Here is a 16,687-nt window from a genome sequence, read left to right on the forward strand (position 1 = left end):
GCTCCAGTCTACAGCCCCATGCTCCAGCCTACAGCCCCATGCTCCAGTCTACAGCCCCAGGCTCCAGCCTACAGCCCCAGGCTCCAGTCTACAGCCCCAGGCTCCAGTCTACAGCCCCAGGCTCCAGTCTACAGCCCCATGCTCCAGTCTACGCCTCCACGCTCCAGCCTACAGCCCCATGCTCCAGTCTACAGCCCCAGGCTCCAGCCTACAGCCCCAGGCTCCAGTCTACAGCCCCAGGCTCCAGCCTACAGCTCCAGGCTCCAGTCTACAGCCCCATGCTACAGTCTACAGCCCCAGGCTCTAGCCTACAGCCCCAGGCTCCAGTCTACAGCCCCATGCTCCAGCCTACAGCCCCATGCTCCAGTCTACAGCCCCAGGCTCCAGCCTACAGCCCCAGGCTCCAGCCTACAGCCCCAGGCTCCAGTCTACAGCCCCAGGCTCCAGCCTACAGCTCCAGCTCCAGTCTACAGCTCCATGCTCCAGCCTACAGCTCCAGGCTCCAGTCTACAGCTCCATGCTCCAGCCTATAGCTCCAGGCTCCAGGCTCCAGGCTCCAGTCTACAGCTCCAGCCTACAGCTCCAGGCTCCAGGCTCCAGTCTACAGCTCCAGCCTACAGCTCCAGGTTCCAGGCTCCAGTCTACAGCTCCAGCCTACAGCCTACAGCCCCAGGCTCCAGTCTACATCCCCAGGCCCCAGCCTACAGCTCCAGTCTACAGCTCCAGGCTCCAGGCTCCAGCCTACAGCCCCAGGCTCCAGTCTACAGCCCCAGGCTCCAGTCTACAGCCCCAGGCTCCAGTCTACAGCCCCAGGCTCCAGTCTACAGCCCCAGGCTCCAGTCTACAGCCCCAGGCTCCAGTCTACAGCTCCAGTCTACAGCTCCATGCTCCAGTCTACAGCCCCAGGCTCCAGTCTACAGCCCCAGGCTCCAGTCTACAGCTCCATGCTCCAGCCTACAGCCCCATGCTCCAGTCTACAGCTCCAGGCTCCAGTCTACAGCCCCAGGCTCCAGTCTACAGCTCCAGCTCCAGCCTACAGCTCCAGGCTCCAGCCTACAGCCGGAGAAAAATGCACACGACCACGGAGAAAGAGAGAAAGAGACTTGCCTTTTAAACCACTTTTATTGCCGCCAGCAGCAGCAGCACTGGAGGCGATTCCGATATGAAACACACAAAGTCACCAGCAACACAAATGAAAACGAACGCCATAAATCCACGCGCTGTGGCGCTAAATGCACCGCGCACAACACGAAAGAAAAGTCACGTGCGAGAGAAACGCAAACTCCAAACGTACAACCCACGGGCCGCGTGTGTAGCAGGCGAGGAATTTTACAGCCGCAAGCTTCAGGTGACGGAAACTCGCTGGGGGGCTGCAGACTGCGGGCACGTTGCAGCAGGTGGGGGACCGTGACGCAGAGAGATGGAGCGGCTTGATAAGCAGGCTCTCCCTCCTCCTCGCTGCTTCCGCGTGTTCGTGTTGCAGGAGCCACTTCCTCGAGCCGGCATCGAAGATGGACAACGAGGGCCTCCCGAGAGACGTGGCCGCACTCATCAGAGGCGAGGCGTCTGCACCACCACCACCACACACACACACACGAGCCTCACCCCCTCACCCTCCCGTGTCTCTCTGTCTGTGTGTATCTCTGTCCCCGTGTCTTCTTCCCCGTGTCTCCGTGTTTTTCCGTCTCCGTCACAGCCGGCCACATCCACCACGACCTTACTTGGCCTTAAACCTGCTCATACGATGATAGGAATGTAGGGTACACAATAGTATAGTAGACAGTGGTGTAATCTTGCGGTAGTGCCGTGTATACTCACTCCAAGGCAGCCCTGTGAATGGGTTTACAATGAGGTCAGCTGTCCGAATTACGACAACGCTGTCTTTCCGACAGCCCTGTTCTTCACCTGAGGACGGCTGCTTGCGTTGTGGCCGAAACGTCGTGAGAATTGTATTTTATTATGTTTTATTTTTATTACTTTATTATTTCCTTTCTACGTGACTTTACCGAAAGAACCAAGAAGATACGACAACAATGTTTGTTTTCTGGTTGAATTCACAAGCGACGAACAGACAGCGTTTGTTTTTGGCGTATGCTATGAACGAGAGAACCAAGGAGATGAATCCCTGCAGTCACGAAAGCTTTACATCGAAATTTAATGCAACTTAGTTGAGCGATCATCAGGTCGCTTCTGGCAAGAGCTGCCTCGCTCAGTGGCGCCTTACCTGGTGAAATAAAATATAAAAATTCATAGTTTTAAATGAAATGCCCCTACAGAATCTGCCGCTGCTGTTTCCGCAGAAGGGCCGTCCATAAATGACGTCACGCACCTAGGGGGGGGGGACATTTGTGACGATGTGTGACGAGGGGGTGGTGAGAAATGTGACGTCACATCAAAATGCGCAACTTTAAATAAATAAAGACAACACGTTCTACTTAATTAAATATACTTTTTAATAAATGTTTCTCCTACAACATCAGAGTGCAGCGGCACATTAAATACGCACTACAATGACAATAGTTTAAAGCGATTTGAAGCATGGTTTATTTTCAAGATGGAAATATGGTTTTGGGGGGGGGGGGCAGAGCTTTGTGACGTCATATTTGAGGGGCGGGGGTCTGACTTTTTGTGACGTCATATTTGAGGGGGGGGCAGAGCTTTGTGACGTCATATTTGAGGGGGGGGGTCTGACTTTTTGTGACGCCGTGTGACGATGGAGGGGGTGGGGGGGGGTAAAAAATCGTTCAAAATCGCGTGACGTCATTTATGGACGGCCCCACAGCGCTCACAGCCGCTGTGGGCATTTAAATTATATGGGTTTGGGGGGCTGGGGTGAGACGAGCGAACCGCCGTCGTAAGCGACACGACGGCCCGCAGAGATTGTGCAGAGATGGGACACGAGCTTGAGCTCAAGCTGCTGAGCAGTGGAAACAGGCGGAGGCGCGCGCGAGAGGAAGATGCCCACTTACTCCTCTGTGGGGTGTTCCATTGGCAGAGCCGCGAGGGGGGGGGGGGCGATGGCCTGGGGAGAGGGGGGGGGGCTTTCGTCAAGCAGTGGATTGATCATGGCTGATGATGGATAATCTTTAATGAGACTATTCAGGGTTGGTATTTTAACAGAATGTCCAGTAGCGAGTCGCAACAACAAACGATACAAACAAAAATGTATGCGTGTTAAATAGAAAAACGCTAAACGTGTTACGAAAAATTATAAGAGAAAATAAATTGATAACGTGTTAACCACGGAGCTGGCTTTCGCGACCAATATTCTTCATGATAAAGGTGTTTGGGTGAGATCGCGTAAGTATAAATGTGTCGTAACCCTCCACCACCCGACACAGCCAGTAAGGTTTGTCACGTGAACAAACACGTGCTAATTAGTTACTAGTATAGGTGTATAGTAGTGTATAGTGTAGTGTATAGTAGTGTACAGTAGTGTATAGTGTAGTGTACAGTAGTGTATAGTGTAGTGTATAGTAGTATATAGTAGTGTATAGTGTAGTGTATAGTAGTGTGTAGTATAGTGTATAGTAGTGTATAGTGTAGTGTATAGTAGTGTATAGTGTGTGTATAGTAGTGTATAGTGTAGTGTATAGTAGTGTATAGTGTACAGTAGTGTATAGTGTAGTGTATAGTAGTGTATAGTGTAGTGCATAGTAGTGTATAGTGTAGTGTACAGGAGTGTATAGTGTAGTGTATAGTAGTGTATAGTAGTGTATAGTAGTGTATAGTGTAGTGTACAGGAGTGTATAGTGTAGTGTATAGTAGTGTATAGTGTAGTGCATAGTAGTGTATAGTGTAGTGTACAGGAGTGTGAAGATTGTGCGGAGGCAGCGCTGATGGAAACGCTCGAGGAGACTCAGGTGACGACGGTACGTGACCCATGACTCAGCGCCATACAGGAGAGTGGTCAGCACAACAGCTTTGTAGACGTTGACCTTTGTGGCTCTTTTAAGGTTTCTGTTGTTCCAGACACGTTTGTATAGTCTGCCAAATGCACTGTTTGCCTTGGCCAGCCTGTTGTCGACTTCATTGTCGATCTTGGCGTCAGACGAGATGACGCACCCCAAGTAGCTGAACTGGTGGACAGCTTTCAGTTCTGTTTGTTCAATGAAGATGCTTGGTGGATGGTGCTCCTCCTGGGGTGCGGACTGATGAAGAACTTCAGTCTTCCTCAGGCTGACTTCAAGGCCGAAGATCTGAGCTGTTTTCGCGAAACAGGACGTAATTCGCTGCATAGCTGCCTCTGTATGAGCAAGGAGGGCGGCATCGTCAGCAAAAAGCAGCTCCCTGATCAGTTGCTCCATGGTCTTTGTGTGGGCCTGCAAACGCCTCAGGTTGAACACGCTCCCGTCGAGACGAAAACGGATGTATACGCCATCAGCGTCGTCGAGGTCCTCTGTGACCTGCTGGAGCATCATGCTGAACAAAATGGTGAACAGCGTGGGAGCAAGAACACAGCCCTGTTTCACGCCGTTTGCAATAGGGAAGGGCTGCGAGAGATTGTTGCTATGTCTGACTTGTCCAAGCTGGTCTTCATGAAGCTGGACGATCATGGTGAGGAACTTCGGTGGGCAGCCTAGCTTGTCCAGGATTTTCCAAAGTCCCTGCCTGCTCACGGTGTCAAACGCTTTTGTCAGGTCCACAAAGGTGACGTACAGTGCTTTGTTTTGCTCCCGGCACTTTTCCTGAATCTGCCTCAGGACAAACACCATGTCTGTGGTTCCCCGGTTGGCTCTAAAGCAACACTGGGTCTCTGGGAGGTGATCTTCAGCTATTGCGGGTACCAGTCTATTCAGCAGTACTCTTGCGAGGATTTTGCCGGCGACGGACAGAAGTGTTATGCCACGATAATTGGAACAGTCTGATTTCTCCCCTTTGTTCTTGTACAGGGTGATGATGACTGCATCTTTGAGATCTTGAGGGAGTTTACCCTGCTCCCAGCAGCAGACGAAGAATTCATGGAGTTTGGTGTGTAATGCTGGGCCTCCGTTCTTCCATACTTCAGGAGGGATGCCATCGACTCCTGCAGCTTTACCACTCTTCAGCTGTTTAATGGCTTCCTCAGTCTCTTGTAATGTTGGTGCCACATCCAGTTCGGTTTTCACTGGTTGTTGTGGGATGCGGTCAATCGCTGGTTCTTGGACTGAGCGGCTAGCATTGAAGAGCGTGTAGAAGTGCTCAGACCAGCGGTTCAGGATTGAGTCCTTTTCAGTGAGCAGTTTGTTCCCGTCTGCACTCCGCAGGGGGCTCAGGATTTGGTACGAGGGGCCATATACCGCTTTTAGGGCTTCGTAGAATCCCCTGTAGTCGCCAGTATCAGCGCAAACCTGAGTTTTTACTGCGAGGTTGGTCCACCACTCGTTCTGAATCTCTCGAAGCTTGCGCTGGATGGTGCTGCATTCCAGGCGGAAGGCTGCTTTTTTGTGCGGGCAGGATGGTCGGGCCAGGTGGGCCTGGTGTGCTGATCTCTTCTTTGACAGCAGCTCCTGGACTTCTAAGTTGTTCTCATCGAACCAATCTCTGTTTTTCTTCGTGGAGAATCCGAGGGTATCTTCAGATGTTTGCAGAACAACAGTTTTGATGCGGTCCCACAGCACTTCAGGAATCGGAGGCGAGTCTCCTAGGCAGCTCGGTTCCTCTAGCCTAGATCGTAGGCTTTTCTGGAAAGCTGCTTTGACCACGGCAGACTGAAGGCTGCAGACTTTGAGCTTCTTCCTCGGGGCGCCACCGTTTCTTGGTCTGGGTTTAAAGTGAAAGCTGAGTTTGCAGCGGACAAGACGGTGGTCTGTGTGACTCTCGGCGCTGGGCATTACCCTGGTGTGAAAGACATCTTTTAGGTCACGCTGGCGCACAAGGATGTAGTCTATGAGATGCCAATGTTTTGACCGAGGGTGCATCCAGGTTGTTTTCAGACTGTTTTTCTGCTGGAAGATGGTGTTGGTAATGGAAAGCTGCTGTTCCGCACAGAGTTCAAGTAACAAGCGTCCATTGTCGTTGCAGCTGCCCACACCGTGCCTTCCAAGTACGCCTTTCCAGGTTTCCGAGTCTCTGCCCACTCTGGCGTTGAAGTCGCCAAGGATGACAATCTTGTCGTCAGCTGGGATATCCTGCAGAAGGCTGCGTAGGTCGGAGTAAAACTTGTCTTTATCAGCGGGATCTGCCTGGAGAGTTGGAGCGTACACACTGAGCAGCGTTGCGTGTTGCTGGTCACGAAGTGGTAGACGCATTGAGATGATGCGGTCAGAGTGACCAGTTGGCAGGCTTGCAAGCTTGGTAGCGATAGAGTCCCTGATCATGAAGCCGACACCTGAACGGCGTCTCTCTGTCGCTGGTTTGCCTGACCAGTAGAGAGTGTAACCTGCGCCATGCTCCCTCAGACTCCCTTCCTCTGAAAAGCGGATTTCGCTGAGGGCGGCGATGTCAACATCCAGCAGAGCGAGTTCGTGTGCAATTAGAGCAGATCGTCGCTCAGGTCGAGTGCTGTCAGCTGAGTCTAGCATGGTTCTGATGTTCCAGCATGCGAGTTTGAGTCCTTTCCCACCTTTTAAGGCGAGTGGGATGCGCCGTCGATTCTTTGATGTAATTCGACCGCATATGAAGATGCCCGTTGACCGCGGTAAGCCAACTGAGGGAGGAGGAGACGAGCTTTGTTTAGGCCACCTTTTCTAGGCCCCTCTCCGTGTGGAGCAAGCAGTGCTGTCCCTAGAAAAGGCTGCTTGGTCGCTCAGGGTGCTGCCGGGTGATGATGTCGTTTCCAGGTCATCATCAGACGACCACTTGCGCCTGAGCCGCCTGCATGCAGGATTGAGACTGCGGCTGCCAGTGTCATCTTACACCTGCCGAGTTCGCCCCTTTCCCATCGCTACAGGACTTAGTGAAACCGGGGGGGGGGGGGGGTAGACGTGATTTCCTTCTTGCCTGCGCAAAGGAGCTTTCAAGTGGAGTGCAGTGTGCGCAGAACTGACCCCACCCTTTAAACCCGGGGTTCGTCTGCCATGGCCTAGCAAGCTGGGACGGTGACAGCGAGGTCCTCGGGCCGTAGGTTTTACATCAGAGTTTCCTTCTCCTAGGTAGACGGCCTTCCAAGGCTGAAGAGATCCACCTTCCCTGCTATTTCAAACCATAGCTGGTAGGCCACAGCCGCAGTCCACAGTAACGAAGTGGCGCGCCTTGGTCCCGAACACTTGGCCGTTGGGTCCTAACGAGACCCTTCCGCCCTGGCCGGTGACTCCGTCGTGGGAGTTCATTCGCCCAGTGATGCAGTGTTGACATCACCCCCTCACGTCGTTTAGCCCGCCAGCTGAAGCGGTTTACCGGGGTGTGGCACTAGGAGCCAGACGTCAGAGATTTAGGAGATGGATGAGGACCAGTGTTTCCGTCCACTCAAAAATTGAGTGCAGCTACCAGAAAACAAAGGTACTACCTCTACCCAGAGCTCCCTACACCCCTCAACCAAATAAAAGGCGCACAATCTTCAATATTCACTGGAGTGACTTCGTCGCCAACACTGAAGTCCTCAAGTCAGCGAAGGTCATCAGCATCGAGGCCATGGTCCTCAAGACACAGCTTCGTTGGGCAGGGCACATCGCCAGGATGGAGAACCACCGCTTGCCTAAGATTGTGCTGTATGGGGAACTGTCCTCTGGCCATCGCGACATAGGGGCACCACGAAAGCGATACAAAGACTCCCTGAAGAAGTCCCTCACTGCTTGCTGCATCGATCACCGTCAGTGGGCAACACAAGCAGCTGATCGCAACTCCTGGCGGCACACAGTCCACCAGGCCACCTCCTTCTTCGAAGATACCCGCAGGGCCCGTATGGAGGACAAAAGGAGAAGGAGGAAGAACCGTCATCCCTCAGCACCCATCCCAGATGAGACCTTCACTTGCAGCTGTTGTGGCAGGACCTGCCTGTCCCGCATAGGCCTCTTCAGCCACCAGCGTGCCTGCAGAAGACGTGGATGTCCTTCCTAGATCTTCGTTCGCGAAGCCAAGCCATGATGATGATGATGACAGGAGTGTATAGTGTAGTGTATAATAGTGTATAGTAGTGTATAGTAGTGTATAGTAGTGTATAGTGTAGTGTACAGGAGTGTATAGTGTAGTGTATAGTAGTGTATAGTGTAGTGTACAGGAGTGTATAGTGTAGTGTATAGTAGTGTATAGTGTAGTCTACAGGAGTGTATAGTGTAGTGTATAGTAGTGTATAGTGTAGTGTACAGGAGTGTATAGTGTAGTGTATAGTAGTGTATAGTAGTGTACAGTGTCTTGTATAGTGTAGTGTGTAGTGTATAGTGTAGTGTACAGTAGTGTATTGTATAGTCGTGTAGTATGTAGTGTATAGTGTAGTGTATAGTGTAGTGTATAGTGTAGTATACTACTTTAGCCCACCGGTGTGCTGGAGAGTAAATCCACAGAATTTACAATTTGAGTAGTTCGACGTTTCGCTGGTAATTACATCCAGCATCGTCGGGAGATTTGCCGGATGTTGCCATCTAACCCAAAACACCTTTATTATGATGAACAACGTATAAAGGTACAACATGCATAAGTGCATCAATTCCTACCGATTGTTCAACACTCAATGCAAGCTTGGACAAGGCAGCAAAACAGTCCCGGACCACACCAAGACGACAACACACAGTGCTCTCTCAATAAGAATCCACGTTGACATTGAACTATCGATACACGGGTGGTAAGCATCAAAGCTCAAAATAGGCGGGTAAAAAAATCTCTTAAAAACTAAAAACAAATAAAACTACATCATTACTTTTTTATTTAAAGCTTTCGTGACTGCAGGGATTCATATTCTTGGTTCTTTCGGTAAAGTCACGTAGAAGGGAGATAATAAAATAATAAAAATATCAAACAATACAATTCTCACGACGTTTCGACTGCAACACAAGCAATCATCATCATGATGATGACGTTTCGACTGCAACATGATTATTATTATTATCATGATCATCATCATGATCATGATGATCATGATGATGATCATGATGATGATTGCTTGTGTTGCAGTCGAAACGTCGAGATAATTTTATTGTTTTATATTTTTATTATTTTATTATTTCCCTTCTACATGACTTTACCAAAAGAACCAAGAATATCATTATTTTTGTTATCTTACCTGCTAAAAAAACCCACTTGATCGATCAGCTTATTTTTTCAAAACGGCGGTGCAACGGGCAGCATCACCCCCGAGCTGTTTGTCATCGGGGCATTTCGAGGCCCATCCCGGGCAGGAGCCTCGCAGCGAACGAAACGCCGAGGCCACACGAGTGTCGTGCGGACGTCTTTACACAAAACGCCTCGGCGATTCCGCGAGAAGTCCACGTGCGTGCGCGTGCGTAGTGGATGGGGAGCGGTGGTGTAGCGGTTAGCACTGCGCTACGAACCTGGCGATCCGAGTTCGATTCCCGCACACGGTCAAAATCAGTGACGATTATCTGAACTGGTCCTGGGCCACCCCTGAGTCGATTCAGCCTCAAATGAGTACCTGGAGCGGTGTATAAACATCGCCACTGGGGAGACAAAGGCGGCCGGCGTGGTGCTGGCCACCCACCCCATCGCGTGCTGTTCTGGCCTTCATAGCTGCTCGCTAACAGCACTTGCCTCAACAGTCTGTTAAGGCTACACGGGGGATCTTTGTATGTGTGTGTGTATGTGGTGGGGGTGTGTGGGAGGGTGGCTCACGGCGCTCTTTCGCGTTGATCTCCGCAGAGATGGACAACTTCCTGAGGGCGATCGCCGACGAGAAGATGGACGTGAAGACGAAGGCGCTCAAGATATCGCTGCAGAAAAGCGTGCGGCTCTGCCGAGATCAGTAAGCGCCAATGCAGTGTGTACCTTGCGCGCGGTTTCTTTGGCGTTGCCCAGTGAGTCAAGGCGGTAATTATAATAAATATTGGGACACACACACACACCCCCTCCCCAATATTCAAATATGTTAAAAATGTCCCCCCCCCAAAATATTGCGGTAAAATAGATTTCTGTTTATATGATTGTGGTTATGGTTGTACTTTATGAATCCATAATCTCTGCCATTACATACAATGAAACAAGAAAAGGTAAAAAAGAAAAAACAGAGCAATGTAATACAATGCACTTGTAGACATTATTGTAAAAATTTAATTAAAAGTCCATCCTATATGTTAGTTACATTTTTTTATTTTAGGCAAAAATGTATTTTCAAATTTAGATTTTTTTTTCTGGGGGGGACCCCCAGACCCCCTGGAAGATTTGGTCCCCCCAAATGTTCACTCCTTGGCTACGGCCTTGCAGTGAGTCAATACGCCCTCAAATCGGGTTTCATCAGCAGACAAAAACCAACACCGCCCGACCCCCACAGACGCAAAAAGTCACGGTTACTGCTCTTTGGTTCTTTCGGTAAAGTCACGTAGAAAATAAAATCAGATAATAATAGAATACGACGTTTCGGTTGCAACACAAGGAGCCATCATCAGGTAAGAATGAATGATAAAACACAGACACGGAAACAACTTAGGCACACACACATGCAGAGAGAGAGAGAGAGACATGTTGTTTCCGTGTCTGTGTTTTATCATTCATTCTTACCTGACGATGGCTGCTTGTGTTGCAACCGAAACGTCATATTCGATTATTATTTGATTTGATTTTCTACGTGACTTTACCGAAAGAACCAAACAGTAATTCCCGCAGTCGCGAAAGCTTCGAATCTAGTTTAAGTCACAGTGAAATCAACGGATAAATAAACAATAACGGATAAGCGAGAAGACTAAAATTAACATAGCAAATCATTATCGCAATATAACGATTTACATCACGACCGACAGTAGGGCTTCATTTTAATTGGGCCGTGGGCAGGTTTTGGGGCCTGCTCCATGACCTCACGTATTCAGGACCCACCGTTTCGTATACACCACCGTGTATTGTGGGATCTTGATATATTGAGGGAGGGGGGGGGGGTGTTTTTGCCGAATTCGACAAAAATGGATCTTAAAGAATCTCTCCGTTATCGTGAACAACTCACCCACGTTTTGGGATGATTGTTAAATTCGTTATTTCAAAAAAAAGTATTATTATTTATCATCATAGATTTTTATTGCTCTATTTGTTAAGCTTCTACTCCGTGCCTCTGCTCTCGTCACATCCACCGTTCCAATTGATATCCAGGGTGGTAGCACGTTTGCCGCTTGTTGCAGAGATTCGCGGTTCCAAATCAAGCGGGCGCCCTGGTTAATACTGCGGGCGTATTGCCCATACATCACGCTACGACTGCCGTCTGCGTCCAAAGTTGACGCTAAATAATTCGATGACGTCATTGAACAGCATTGTGGCCCACATTTGTCAGCTTGGAAGAAAGTAACGTCAATTGGAAATGTAAACTAAAAATATATTTTTTTTAATTACCAGCTCTGGCCCACTGAGCTATAGTAGAGGCTTCAGTAGGGAGATCAGTTCGTGTCGTTTTCATTCTTCCGAGGCCCTCTCACAGCTGACAGACCTCGACGTTGACCCAACAATAAACTAAACTATTGTTGTATTTTATTGTAGCAGGTAAGGCCCACTGAACTATGTAGCTCTTTTTCAGAAGCAGCCTGGCCACAAATGGTAGCTCAACGGAATGGCTTATAACGTGTAAATGTACAGCAGCCGAATACTCTAAACCCACCCATGTCGCTTCTAAATGTGGAGGGAACAACCAGAGGACCCGGAGAAACATTCACGCGACCACGGGGAAAACACGCAAACTCCACATATTCTGGCGACAAAGTCGGGATTGAACCCGCGACATCCTGTATAGCAGGCGAGGTAGTTAACATCTCGCCACCATGGCACCCCCCTTGAAAACGGGGGTCACGAGACTCAGTGAGGCTGCTCCTTGGTAAACAAACATGATGATGATTATAATAATACATTTCATACTCTTTAGGTTCTTTCGGTAAAGTCACCTAGTTAGAAAAAAAAAACTAATACATTTCGTTCTACCGCATCGTTCCAACTCACCCTCAATTCTCCCTCCTGCTCACCCCGCCGTCCTCGGCTGTTTCCCCGTCTGTGCGGGGGACGTCATTAAATAATTTCCAGTGAGTGCAGCTTCATTTCCCAGCCAAAAAAAAAGAAGTCACAAGTAACCGTTAGGGGCAATTGAATTCCAGTGGCACAGCCGTTGCATGTATAAGTGCTTCCCGCTGCGACGATGTAACTAGGAGCTAGCAGTCAGTAACCGGCAGGCAAAACAGAAAACACGGAAAAATCCGAGTTCCTTAAAATTCACTCACGATGACAATGCCGCGCTAATTGCAATTGCACGCTTCCACCGCGTATTAATTACTCGCCTCTCTGGGGAGGTAATAGTTAATTTACAATTAATTATGCAGTACGTACAGCGGTAATAGTCTGTGTCTAGATCAGCGTTCGGTTTGCAATTAAAATAAAAAGAACATCCTAACTGTTTTCGTAAATTAGATTTCACTTTGCAAAGTTATTATGCCTTTTTTTTGGGGGGGGGGGGGGGGGGCAAGTTCGTAAATTAAAGAGCGCGTGTCTACTTACAGACGTGGGGGGGGGGGCCGTTATTTGGAGCGTGTGAGGCTAATGAAGTGTTAAATAAGTAAAGCCTGCTTCCATACCCATTCTCCTCGCAATGCCATCAACCCTCTTTCCCAATCCTTCCCACCTTCGCATTTCTTCTTTTTAAATCCTTTATATTAAGTTCACTTGCTTGCTTGCTTACGACCGTGCAAATCTTTCGGTCGTTTTTTTAACCCACTTCCCGTGATCCAATCGAGCTGACATTTTGCACACAGACTCGTTGTGTGAGACAATTAATGTTCGTGAAATTTTTTTTCCAAAATTTTACACTGTTTAGGGAAAACAAATTAAATATTTAATTACCAATCGCTTAATACTGGCAGACAATCATCTGACCCATAGGTGGCAGCCATCTCAAGCCAGAGGACGAGAGGACTCTAGCCGCCACGCATATAAAGGATTTATAGTGAAAAACTTTGTTTTTACGGGTTAATTTTTTCCATCCCATTCCCATCTGGTCACATGCCTTCACGTCCAATCCCACATCTTACCATCCAATACCTACCCGATTCCATCCAATCCCATTTAAACCCATCACATCGATTCTTATCAAAATTCCATCCACTTCACGTGAATTACCTTTTCTTAGAATCCTCTATAAAATGTATTCGCATCTCGCTGCCCTCCATCCCTTATCATCCACTTGTCATCCTCTCTAAACCCACTCCTGTCTCTTCCACTCCAGCCTTATTTGATCCCATCCTATTTCAGTGAAATTACCGTGCCACCACATCACGACTCTGAACCCATCTCGTCCAATCTCATCCCACCCCTTCTCGTGCTACGACATGATGTCCGTCTTTCCACAAAGTACCTGCACTCTTCATTGGAGATGGCGCGTCCCGTCCTGCGATGGACTTCATTCCATGTGAAGTGAAAATATAATCCCACGGATCGAGTGTATAGCCGCGTGATCTGCACGTGCAGCCACGCAACACACGCACACACACGGGGGCCCCTAACACGACAATACATCTTCTTGGTTCTTTCGGTAAAGTCACCACGTAGAAGGGAAGTAATAAAATAATAAAAATAAAACATAATAAAATAATTCTCACGACGTTTCGGCTACAACGCAAGCAGCCGTCTTCAGGTGAAGAATGCAAAGTTAGTCACCTGAAGACGGCTGCTTGCGTTGTAGCCGAAACGTCGTGAGAATTATTTTATTATGTTTTATTTTTATTATTTTATTACTTCCCTTCTACGTGACTTTACCGAAAGAACCAAGAAGATGAATCCCTGCAGTCACGAAAGCTTTAAAACGACAATAAATGTCAACATCAAAGTTTAACGAGAAACGTTTGCAATAAATCCGAGCTTTAAAAAAAAAACATTCAAATAAAACATACTTCGGGTGCCAGACGTGAAAGAGCGATTCGTTTTGATTTCCGAGCTTCAACAGATATAGCCAGATGCACGGACGGAGGGCCGCTATAATTTATGGTGAGATGAGAGCCCCGGTGAGAGCCGAGGAGTGGTGGCTCCCGAGGGGAGGCAGTTCACCAACACGGCGGGGAATCGCACCTACCGCGCGACCATCGTTTAAGCCTACCTCACCTATTAGCATCGTTTTTATTGTTACCAGGTAAGACTCCACTGAGCTGCATTGATCTTTTTTTCTAGAGGCGACCTGGCCACAAATGATAGCTCAACGGAGCGGCCCATCGCGTGCAAATTCATTTCGGCCAAATACTCTAAACGCAAGTTGATTCCCTATGAGATGTTTATTTGGACTGTGCCACGCAATGACACCGTGCCGCCTGTACGCTCGCGTGTTGACACAGCAGTGTGAATAACAACAACAATAACAACAACAACAACAATAACAACAACAATAGTAATAACGCAACCGCTTTCGCTTCTGTTTACCTCTTAGGTACCGACTGGACCTGACTCACCGTGGTACGTTCACTTTCTTACGTATTTTGTTTCACATTCATTTACATATCATTGGGGATTGCTGGGGGGGGGGGTGGGGGGTTAATTCCCCCCTGACCCCCCCTGACCGCCGCCCCCGTGCCTTATGATGAATATGGTTGTGTTCAGAATCAGAAGTTTAATTCCCGAGTCACGCCCGTAGAGCTAAGAAGCTCTTTTTGAAAGGCCAAACTCTGCAGGTAGACACCTTGCAAAATATTCCACAACTACGCATGTAAACAAACATAAACACACACTTGATACGGTCAGAGCAATTATGTTGTAAAGCTGCATTCGCACTTAAACCTAGAGTGATCTTAACAATTGAGTCAGTTTAAATGAGGATAGAGATGGAATGATGGAGATTGGCTAGAGACGCAACTGGATGGTTACAATGCGGGTGATTTTGGTAAATGTCCAAACGGAGGTGCCACTTTGTTGAGCTATCAATCGTGGCCAGGTCGCTTCTGAAATATAAGTTAATACCTCAGTGGGCTTTGCCTGGTAGGATGGGAACGGTTTAGTTTTGTTTGGGTGGTTTGTTTACCTTTCTTGTACTCTGTACTACTATCACGTTTTGTACTGTTTGTTGTTGTAACGTTCATACCCCGCGCTGGCCATCTGTGCAAAAAGAGCTTTATAGCGCATCGGATTCCTGCAGGAAAAATAAATGTTCAGATTCTGGGTTAAATGCCATCTTCAAAATGTTGTCTCAAGCTCTAAATGCCCCTCCCCACCTCCCCAAAACAAACCTTATAGCTGAGTAAAAATATTATACATTTGTTCCGCTAATATAAATTATTTAGGACTTCCTGCCATTTAGAGAGATACGTGGAATGAGTTTTGTCACCAGAGGTGGGGGGCTGGAGGGGGAGAGGAGGGGGGAGGGGCTGGGTGGTCCGAGGGGTGCCAAACAAAGTTTGAGAAACACCGCAACTCCACCGATGGCAATCAGCCACCACGTGAGGCTTGGGCAGGACACGTGGTGGCTAGAAACAGACGACGACGACGAGGTTGGTGAAGAAGAAGACGAAGAAGACGAAGAATAACAACAACAACATCGGAGTGGCAGTCGAGGATGGAACGAGTCCGCGGGTTGGTGTGAGAGTCGTCGCGGCAGGTGACTTGCGGGCAGACTGTCATCCAGCGGTGGAGTGGTGGTCGTGTGGGGACGATGCGACGGGTTGACCCCGTGACCTGCGAACCAGCCACTTGAGGGCGCTATATTCACCCCCATTTTTTTGTTTATATATAAGGGAAATTTGCGAATAAGTGTGTCTGTTCGAAATGTTTAGCGTACTTCCCAACATGCAACATTCTTGAAATTTGGCATGTGGGTAGCTTCCAGACTGCGCACAATGCAAAAAGTATAAAAATAGACTTTTGTATTTGGGGGGGGGGGGGGGGGGGCGCAATAATGGATATATTTTGCACGGCAAGTGAGTGGTGACGTCACATCAGTGATGTCACCCGCATGCGGCAGCGTGACGCAGTGTGCCTGCTGACGTCACGCACCCCCCCCCCCCCGCACCCTCCGCATATTAATCCAAGACAAAAATCCAAGTCTCGGGCGAAGCCGGCTAGTAAAGCTAGTTGAATATAAATCAATTGTTTTCATCATTTTTATTATTATTATTTGATTCGAATGGGGGTGACGGCGGGGGGAGATTCGTTAAAGTGTAAATGTGAAAAATAATCATCTGTTAATCCTTTACTACTCCTACCTTATTCTCCGGACACACGTGTAGCCCTGTAGTTTAAAGGAAAGCGTGTGGGTGCGTCTTATAATCCGGTAGGTGCGTGGGTGTGAGCGCGCGCGTGCGACCAGATGAGTGTGTAGGGGGGCACAGGTAATGCGGTGGGTCTCATTGAGAATACGGTAATCCTTAAATCACAATTCCCCTGCCCTTGGCTGAAATGGCTAAACGTGCGCGCGTGCGTATTTTGTTGAAGAAAAGGGCAAGAATGTTTCAGGCAATTACCCTGATTATTCGCGTGCACGCTCACTCCACGTATGCCAGCAAATAACATTGCAGTGTTTCGTGCCGTGCGTGTATATAGCGCGTGTGTGTGCTCCCCTAGGTCGACTCAGCCTTAAATGCGTATCCTCCTGGTGCAGGTGTGTAAACATCAGCACTGGGGAGACAAAGGCGGACGGGCGTGGTGTTCGCCACCCACCCTCTTG

The 16,687-nt window shown here is 48.7% G+C and overlaps 1 protein-coding gene across 1 annotated transcript in view; it reads left to right on the top strand.

Annotated features, from left to right (window-relative positions):
* Positions 1-1,420: 1,420 nt before the first annotated feature.
* LOC133345342 (src kinase-associated phosphoprotein 2-B-like) overlaps positions 1,421-16,687 on the top strand; it is a 124,727-nt gene continuing 109,460 nt past the window's right edge. Inside the window, 4 exon segments of the mRNA XM_061556020.1 lie at positions 1,421-1,456; positions 1,458-1,557; positions 9,730-9,832; positions 14,462-14,487. Coding sequence (XP_061412004.1) covers positions 1,421-1,456; positions 1,458-1,557; positions 9,730-9,832; positions 14,462-14,487 — 265 coding nt within the window.

The sequence above is a fragment of the Lethenteron reissneri genome, chromosome 21, assembly GCF_015708825.2.
Source record: "Lethenteron reissneri isolate LAM-NWPU_2019-01 chromosome 21, ASM1570882v1, whole genome shotgun sequence".
NCBI lineage: Eukaryota > Metazoa > Chordata > Hyperoartia > Petromyzontiformes > Petromyzontidae > Lethenteron > Lethenteron reissneri.